At 34.2% G+C, this 9,847-nt stretch overlaps 1 protein-coding gene and 1 long non-coding RNA gene across 2 annotated transcripts; both read left to right on the top strand.

Annotated features, from left to right (window-relative positions):
• Positions 1–429: 429 nt before the first annotated feature.
• On the top strand, positions 430–6,262 carry LOC133806659 (uncharacterized). Its single transcript, XM_062244754.1, has 6 exons — positions 430–671; positions 1,062–1,608; positions 1,692–2,196; positions 5,652–5,776; positions 6,107–6,112; positions 6,209–6,262. Exons 1-6 carry the CDS (start codon positions 430–432, stop codon positions 6,260–6,262), a joined length of 1,479 nt encoding a protein of 492 aa, XP_062100738.1.
• A 1,369-nt stretch (positions 6,263–7,631) lies between these two features.
• Positions 7,632–8,466, top strand: LOC133803759 (uncharacterized). The gene is made up of 3 exons (XR_009878133.1): positions 7,632–7,925; positions 8,039–8,095; positions 8,188–8,466. It is a non-coding gene; the product is annotated as an uncharacterized LOC133803759 (long non-coding RNA).
• The last annotated feature ends 1,381 nt before the right edge of the window (positions 8,467–9,847 follow it).

Here is a 9,847-nt window from a genome sequence, read left to right as displayed (position 1 = left end):
TGGGGGTGCCCCAATGTTCCATCTGGTTCAGAAATTAAAACAAGTTAAAGTTTTCTTAAAGGAGTTTAACATCATTGAATTTGGGGAAATTCAAGCACTTTATGCACGGAGTTATAAAGTACTACTAGATAGCCAAACAGAGTTAGTTCAGAATCCATTTGATCCAGAATTACTCTCTAAAGAAACAGAAGCTCAAGAAATATATAAAGACCTCAAAGCCAAGTATCTATCATTCTTACAATAGAAAGCAAAGCTTCATTGGATGAAATATGGGGATGATAACACTTCCTTTTTCCATAACAGAATTCGGCTCAGAAGGAATGTGAACAGGATTTACTCAATCAAAGATATGGATAGTGTTTTGATAGATAAACCAAAAAAGTGACTAATGCTTTCTTGAAGTTATATCACAGCCTCCTTGGAAGAAAAATGGAAGGAAGAAAATCTGTATTGCCTCAGATTTTTAATCAAGGCCCAAAAGTCATAGCAGCTCACATTTGTATTTTATCAGCTGAGTTTTCTAATGCAGAAGTGAAAGCAGATATGTTTGGGATTCCTGGAACTAAATCCCTGGGGCCTGATGGTTTCAGTAGTTTTTTCTTCCAAGATAACTGGGAGGTGGTTGGAAGTTTAGTATGTGAAGTTGCTCAATCCTTTTTGCATACTGGAAGGTTGTTGAAACAGATAAATTCTACAACTATCACTCTGATTCCTAAAGGAAAATGTCCAGAAACTGTTAAGGATTTTTGACCTATTGCTTGTTGTAATATGGTGTACAAAGTTGCAACCAAATTAATCTGCTCATGATTGAGGAAGGTACTTCCGGATCTTATTGCTCAGAATCAAAGTGGTTTTGTTCAAGGGAGGTACATAGCATATAACATAATGTTATGCCAAGATTTGATCAGGCACTATGGAAGGGGCAATTCCAAACCAAAATTCATGATTAAACTTAATTTACAGAAGGCATATGATACCATTGAGTGGGAGTTTATAGAAGAAGTGTTGGGTGCTTTCAATTTTCCTACTGAGTTCATTTAGTTGGTTATGATCTGTGTTAGGACTCCCAGGTTTAGTCTCATGTTTAATGCATCTTTACATGGATTTTTTGCAACAAAAAGGGGACTACGACAGGGGGATCCATTATCTCCTCTTCTGTTTGTACTAGGGATGGAATATTTATCCCGAATAATTCAAAAGATTGGAAAGATAGAAGGCTTTAAATTTCATGAAAGATGTGGATCTATTCAACTAAATCATCTCTGCTTTGCAGATAATGTCTTATTGTTCTGTCATGGGGATTTTAAATCGGTCCATCTTATGCTAAAAGGATTGAAATTATTTTCCCAAACAACTGGACTTCAGCCAAATGCATTGAAATCTGCTCTGTATTGCAGCAACATGGATGAATCAGAGGTTCAAAGGATAATAGTTTCTTCTGGTTTTCAAAGGCAACAATTACCTTTTCAGTACTTGGGGATTCCTATATGTGCACAGAGACTTCTAGCAACTGAATGTGCAATTTTAGTGGACAAAATGGTTCAGCGGATCAAAGTATGGAGCACCAAAAATCTTTCTTATGCGGGAATATCAGTTTTAGTTAATGCAGTATTAATGGCAATTCACACATATTGGGCACAGATCATGATTCTTCCTAAAAAGGTTTTGCAACAAGTTAATGCAATTTGCAGGAAATTTTATGGAAAGGTATGGCTGATTCTAACACTTCAGGACATGTTTCTTGGGAGGATCTCTGTGAAACTAAGGCTGAAGGAGGCTTGGGTTTTAGGAGGATCAAAGAGTGGAATATAGCAGCTATTGGTAAATATGTCTGGGCAGTGGCCTCGAAAGAAGACTCTTTATGGGTGAGATGGGTACATGCTGTCTATATTAGAAAGATTGAATGGTGGGACTACAAAGCACCAAGTGACAGCAGCTGGTACTGGAAACAGATAGTGAAAGTCAAGGAGAATTACAAGAATCTGAGTATGGCACAAATTTATCCTACTGGGGTTTACAAGATTGCAAAGGGATACAAAGCTTTAGTTATACAATATCAAAAGGTCTCTTGGTATAGGGAAGTATGGAATAGAGCCATCGTACCAAGGTATAGATTCATTTTATGGCTGGCTTTATTAGACAGATTGCAATTGAAGGATAGATTATTCAGATTCAACATAGCTAGTGATAATCAATGTCTGCTGTGTGCTAGTGGCAAGGAATCACAAGAACATTTTTTTTTTCTTGTCATCTGAGTTCTACATGTCTGAGGCACATTAAGGTCTGGCTAGATTGGAACTCAGCAGCTTCAAACTTACCCAAGTTGTTGCGGTGGATTGCAAAGTCACGAATTGGTATATTTAGGAAGAAAGTGTTCATAGTAGCTTTGGCTGAATTGATATATCAGATTTGGTGGACCAGAAATGAATCTTTGTGGAACCATAGAGTTTATACAGTCACATTTCTTATTAAAAAAATTCAAAGTAATGTAAAGAATAGAATTAGAAGCTTTATGACTAACAAGATACAAAGGATAGATAGAGAATGGTTTGAAAAGTTGTAATAGAATGTTGACAGGCCTATGAAATTGGTGTTGTTAGTTTGTAAATTAAAAGTTTAAGCAATACAAAGATCTAATTTACTAAAAAAACATACATATAATTCACATGTATGCCCTCAAAAGGCCAAATTTACAATTATGCCCCTACTAAACAAAATGGGCTCACATGCATATTTAATTCACCTAAACATGCATTTCTAATCACATAATCATTTAATCCACGTATTAAGATAATTAAATAAGTTACTGCCCTCCTGGCACACTAATCAAGGTACTAAGCCTTATTAGTAAATTTGGGACGTTACAATCAGTCAGGTGGCTATAGGTTGCCCTTACCCCTGTACTGTCTAGTGTGAACAATGTATTTCATATTTCCATGCCAAGGAAGTATGTATCAGATGGGACTCATGTATTGAGTCACGAGGATCTGAAACTGGAGACAGATTTGTCCTATGAGGAACAACCAGTTCAGATTTTAGAAAAAGAAGGACAAGGTCCTAAGGAACAAGACTATACCTTTAGTTAAGGTATTATGGAGGAACATCAAGGTCAAGGAAGAAACCTGAGAGCTGGAGGCAAATATGCAGAATTAGTATCCCGAGTTGTTCATGTAAAAATTTTGATGACGAAATTTCTGTAAGGAAGGGATAGTTGTAACATCCCAAATTACCTAATAAGGCTTAGGGCCTTTATTAGGGGGACATGATGGCAGTTTATGGAAATTTATGAGTTTATGTGATATATATATGTGTGTTATAATGTGATTATGTGAGTTATATGATAATATGACTAGATATGCATATTTAGGTGTATTAAATATACATGTAGGCTCGTTTCTTATTAAAAGAGCAATTTTCGTAATTTGGGTCGTTATGGGTATATTTGGAATCTATGTGCATATATGTGTGAGACCACATTATTATGTGGATATATTCTGGTTACTTGGCACGAGACGATCCTAGGGAGCAAGTTAGCGGGAAAGTCACAATGGGACCTAATACCCAATTCGGGGTGAGTCAAGGGGTATTTTGGGTATCTAGTACATTATCGGGTAATGAGAATGAATATTCGAGGATATATTTGGAGGTAGTGAGATTAGGAGAGGATTTCGACCATTTTTCCCTCGGGGACATTTTTTGTGCCCCGAGCCTCAAGATTTGCTTAAGGTTACTTAGAGTCTAAGTAAACCTCAAAAACACAAAATATAGAAGGAAAACTTTTCAACTCTCTCTCTCTCTCTCTTTCGTTCACATACGCACTCAAATTCCTTGGGTATTCTTAAGGTTTAAGGAGAATCAAGGCTAACTTAGCCTCGTGATTGCTTGGGGAAAGACTTACCATCGATTGGGGCAACAAAATTATCACTAGGGGCTCAGAACCGGGATCGTGCTCGAGGGTCGTTCTTAATATACGTTGCACTCAAACCTAAGGTGAGAAAATTGCACCCAATACGTGATATATATGATTAGGATTTGGCCTGGTTATTGATTATAATTATGAATAAGGCTCGGCCCTTGAGAATGAACGTGATTTAGGCTATGCTTGAATGCTTTGTGTTTGGATAATTGTTTAATGAATGTTTGCCTTGTTCGCATAGGTAGAGCTCACCTCGTTAAGGAACATGGTTATTACTATGTTTGTGTTTGATTGGTTAAGATACCATGATTTATATGAATGCATACTTGTATTGTCTGAAGTATGCTTATCTATTTCTATATCTATTTTTTCTGGTTATCTGAATGTCTGATTAAAGCCTTGACTGATTAGTCAAGTGCATCAATAGTGCGCTGCACGCTGGTCGAGAGGCTTAGGCCTAATCAGGGACGTACTATTACGTTGACCGACCCTATGGTCGTTGGAAAACAATGCACTTGGCTAGCTCTATGGCTAGTTACTCAGATTTATGGGCAAGGGCCCAATGTGCCTCTATGGTCACATAGCTAGGGCATAGGGCCCCAGGTCCTATGGTCATCTATTCAATGCAGCTGGCCTCATAATGATCCAATGATTGTTTATTTGTAATTGTATGCATGCATGAGTAAGTTATTACTATTAGGCATGCTAGATATGTATTTGAAATGTGTATTTATTGTTCATGCACATATTTAAGATTTTTTGTTGAGCCTTGGCTCACGGGTGCTATGTGGTTCAGGTAAGGGAAAATGAAAGCTAGACCAGCCATGAGTTGGAGAGTTCGGTGGGGGCGTGTACATATGCGGTTGCACTACAAGAAATATGGTCTTTACCTACCAATTTCTTACCTACTCATATTTATTGGTAGGCAAATGTAACTTTTACCTACCAATATTTAATGGTACAACCTATTAGTAGGTAAAAATTAGTAATTGTTAAAATATTTTAGATTTATATTTAGGTACCAATAAACATTGGTAGAGAAAAGATTTACCTACACATTTATTGGAGGGAAAATTTTTCAACATTTGGAGCTCTTTTTTCCCTTTAATTTTATTTTTATTTTTTATTTTTTATTTAAAGAAATATTGATGTGTCAGCCTATGTGTTAATTACTATCCTAGGTGTCAATTTCCATATCATCTTATCATACTTACAAAATCATAAAATTTTAATATAACACTTTAAAAAAAATCCTAAAATCTAAAACTTAAATCCCTCATTCTCTTCATTTAGCCATTTGCCCGAACCCTAGCTGATATTACCTCACTCTTCATCTCTCAAACCCAGCCTCTTCTTCATCCTTCCCAAACCCAGATGACTCCTTTCTTCCTCGAACCCAAGTGCAACCCAGGCACAATGTTGTCGTTCTTCCTCGAACCATTCGCAACCCAGGCAATCTTCGTTATCTTCCTAGGCCCAGATGCTATTATTCATTTTTCCTTGGACCCAAGTGTTGTTCTTCGTTTTTCCTCGAACCCAGGCACGATTCTAAGTTTGAGCCCAAACATCTCAACTCCGATCTTGAGCCCAGATCGTCGCCATCGTCTTCTAAGCCCCTACCACTCGTGGCTCTTGTTTCTGACTTTTTTTCTGTGTAAGACTAATCTTTATTTTTTTTGGTATTTTTGGTTTACTAAATTCAATTTTTGTTTTGTTTTATGTATAATCTGTGTAGTTTATACTAATACCTATTTTGGATTGATTGGTTTTAAGGCTTTATGGGTTTTGGAATGGCTAGAGGCTTTGAAGTATTTTGAGATTAGCTGGTGGAATTGTGCTTTTGAGATTGCTTATGTTGAGGTAATTTTTGTATGATCTAATGACTAAATCCCCAATAAACTGAAGGATTAGTGATGTTTCATTAATCTGAGGCATATTTTTTTTCCATGTTTATGTACTGCCATGTTTTTTGGATTTGAGGATTTCGAATTGCATAATATATTGTTTATATATTTAAGATATTGATTGATTTAGAGTTAGGAATTTTGTGTTTCTGCTCTGTTTTGTTTATTGATATGTTTTTTTATTTGAGATTTTCATATTATATTTTATGTTGATATTAGATTTATATTTAGTTTTTTTTGTTGTTGTGTTTAATCTGTTTTGTATATTTCCATGTTTATTTTGCAGTGTGTTGTACTGCTTTGTTTTATATACTATCATGTTTATAATAAAAAACAAAAGAATTTCTTGTTGCTCTGATTTGTTGTGTTTAGTTCTTTATTGTTTCAGATTTGGGTCACCATATTTTTGTCTTCTGATTTATTTTTAGGCAATCTTTTGTGATATATTTTTGAATCTAATATAAATGTGTGCCTTTGGTTTACAAGTCTGAGTGGTTGATATTTATTAGTTTTGACTATTGTTATTTAATCTGAATTTGCAGTTTTATGTGTTTTAACCTCAAATGAATTTGTTTATTTAGATTTGGATTTTTGTGCTCTTTTTTTAAATAAATTGTTTCAATTCTAGAAACTAGAAATCATTCATAGTCAGATTTTTTTTATATAGTTTCTAATCAATGTTTTATTTTCTTTCTTTGATTTGATTAATAAAAAATTGTGGATCTATGTCCTTTCTAAATCAGTAACTTGTATGATTTGAATCTTTGTAACTTGTATGATTTGAATCTTTGTAACTTGTATGATTCTTTTTTATTTTTTAGTCTACCACTTGTTAATAGGTGTATGTGTTTGAAAAAAAAAGTTTGTTCTTAGATTTAAGTTTTCCTTTTTCCTGCTTCCCTAATTTCAATAATGTTTGTTTTATTTTTAGTTATAGTTTAGCTCATAGATATGTGCATTTGCATCCAAGACGTGTTTGTTCTTTATGATTTTGTGAGGTCCATGTATATCAAGTTTTTAAGACTTTGACAGCACTATGTTCACATATAACATTTTTAATGTTAGATTAGCTTGCCTTCATTGCCTCTGTTATTTGTAGTTTGTCTAACGTGTTTCAATCAAATGACTATTAGTATTTTTTCTGAGTTGGAAGTTAGTCACACTGAAACAGAAGCTTATTTGGTATAATGTTATTTTTTTCTCTACGTTATTTGGTTGTAGGGTTTGGTTCTGTTTTGAGTCAAGCATCTATTTTAATATGTTTATATATGAAGGGAACTGTTTTGAGAAAGGATTTGTTTTAAAATATTTTGTTTGGTACATTGATTCTGATATTTGTGTTCAAATTTAGTGTTGTGTTGCTCTTTGGTTGAAGGGTCTGGTCATGTTTTGAGCAAGGAGTATGTTTTAATGTGTCTATATATGAAGGGATCTGTTTTGTGCAAGGATTTATTTTAATATATTTTGTTTGGTACATTGATTCTGATATTTTTATTCAGATTTAGTGTTGCTCTTTGGTTGTAAGGTCTGATTCTATTTTGAGCAAGGAATTTGTTTTAATATGTCTAGGAAGGGATCTGTTTTTGTATTTAGCTTTAGTGTTGCTTTTTGATTGTAGGGTCTGATCCTGTTTTGAGGAAGGAATCTATTTTAATATGTCTATATATCAAGGGATCTATTTTGAGCAATGATTTATTTTAATATATTTTGTTTGGTACATTGATTCTGATATTTGTATTCAGATTTAGTGTTGCTTTTGGGTTGTAGGGTCTGGTTCTATGTTTATAATCTGATTTTTAGTTTGTTAGTTAGTTTGCAGTTTATGTCATTGTGACTTTGAATTTATTTTTCCTATGATGTTCAAGAATAAGTATACTTATTTTATGTTGGTGATTATGAGACTTGATGTGCTCATATATATTTTTTTAATATATGCTGGTATATCAAGTATCATAGATGCCCATAATAATAAGTCATATATTTTCTGAAATCCTTATGATGATTAAATTGGGGATATTTATTGTGTTGAAATTAAACTCTTCACCTCTGCCTCAAGCATCCAATCGAACTCTTTACTCTGATTCGAAACCATCAAGCATTCAAAGGTATTATGTGTTTTTTTTTATCAGATGTTCAAATATATACATATTCATACAAGGCTCTATTTCACTAGTTCCTATTATGCTAAAATATTTATTTCTTTTCAATTCTTTATTAGATCCTATATATGTTGCGTATCATGATGAAGATTGGGAAGTTCCTTTCTTATTGACATGTAAGTTATTTGATTTCCTTTTGCAGATGAAGACCTTTCTCTAATTGGGACTTGGTTTTTAGTCCTTTCTCTAATTGGGACTTGGTTTTTAGTTTGTGCAGTTGGAGAAAATGACCAAAAGTTATAGTACAAAAGACTAAGAACATGAAGAAATAGAAAGAAAGAATTCAAAGAAATAAAACCAAAACTGGTTACACTGCCAAAGGAAAAGAAAGGGAGACGTTTGATTTGAAGTTGAGAATTAGAGAGATTTTTTGTATTTTTTTGTAATTTGAGAATTTATATTATTGTAACTTTGTATTTTGATTTTAAACTTGCAATTTTATTAAATTTCAAATTTAAGTAATGTACAATTTATATATTTATTTTTATTTATATTGTTAGCTTTTATGATAATTTTAAAATTATTAATATTGAAAAAAAAATTAAAAAGTTGATATTTACTTAAACATGTATAAAATTTTACTCAACCTAACTACAACAATTCAAGTATTCAATCCATAAAAAAATCATGTAGTAACCACGTGGTCTATATCAAATGATGACATATTTACTAATTATGAAATGACATGTGGATAAATTATTGTTTGACACGTGGAGCAACCACAAGATGCCAATTGGCAGTATTGACGTTTGCCACGTGTATGCTACTATGGAAACTATGTCAGCAGACACGTAGGATGACACGTCATCAAACACGTCATCTGATGACTCATCAATTGATTTATAACTTAGTGGGGTCCACTGATTCTTTTACCTACCAGTATTAATAAGTGTAGGTAAATACTCTGTCCCCACTAACGTTTACCTACCAATCTCTACCAATTGAATATTGGTAGGTAAACCATATTACCCACCATTAGACTAGTTTTACCTACACTTACAATTGGTAGGTAAAGACCCCATTTTCTTGTAGTGTTGCTCGACCACCACGTCCGAGGATATCTTAGAGGAAACTAGGGTTGTATCCCTTATTTTGCTGCTTAGGTCGGCTGGTTGTAACTATTGATTGTATATACCTTATCAAACATCTATTTGTAACCTTTTGGGATCTCATGTATGTATTAAACTTTTAAATGAAAAGTCAACGTTTCCTTTTACCAAAATTTTCAACCCTAACCCTTGACGTTAACCTTAGTTACACGTTTATAACCAAATGAATTTATTAGCAAGTCTGACACTATTTAAAGTACACAGTGTAATGGTCCTGGATTAGGAGGACGTTATAGGTGGCCTCATTCATTCTCGCGACCAGATCTTCTTGTAGCTTTGCTGCCTCCTTGTAGTTGGTTTCAGAAGCTTCCTTGTATTTGTCCTTAGCAACAACAGCCTTAGCCAGATCTTCCTTGCTCTTCTTCAGCTCCTCAGTCAAAGTTGCAGCTTTGTCCTCTATTGCTTTGACTTTGGCCTCTGCTGCTTTGACTTGGGCCTCCAATTCCTTGTTGTTGGCCTCCTATGCTTTGATCTCCTCGACAAGGCGCCAACCGTTATTCATGGTTAGAAGACCCTGCGAACAGTGAAGAAATGAAGCTGTCAGAGTCAATAAAAGGAAAGGTTGTTCGATTAAAATAAAATAAAGAAAAGAAACTTATGTTGATTACTTCATTGAACCCATGAGCAAGGATCTTCTCGGGTCTCAACGAAGGGAGGAAAGAAAAAGCCTCTTGGTTACGGCAATGCTTGGCTACATTTTGGACTTTATTAATTATTGAGTAAGAAGCATTGCTCAACAATTCTACCGCCAAGGATCCT

This window comes from Humulus lupulus, chromosome X, assembly GCF_963169125.1.
Source record: "Humulus lupulus chromosome X, drHumLupu1.1, whole genome shotgun sequence".
In the NCBI taxonomy this organism is placed as follows: domain Eukaryota; kingdom Viridiplantae; phylum Streptophyta; class Magnoliopsida; order Rosales; family Cannabaceae; genus Humulus; species Humulus lupulus.
This window is presented reverse-complemented; position numbering and strand designations above follow the sequence as displayed.

Coding starts and splice junctions, on each gene's coding strand:
- LOC133806659 (XM_062244754.1), top strand. CDS start 430: ATGGAAGGAAGAAAATCTGTATTGCCTCAGATTTTTAATCAAGGCCCA. Junction 672..1,061: donor TCCTTTTTGCATACTGGAAG/GTTGTTGAAACA, acceptor GATCTGTGTTAG/GACTCCCAGGTTTAGTCTCA. Junction 1,609..1,691: donor TATCAGTTTTAGTTAATGCA/GTATTAATGGCA, acceptor TGCAATTTGCAG/GAAATTTTATGGAAAGGTAT.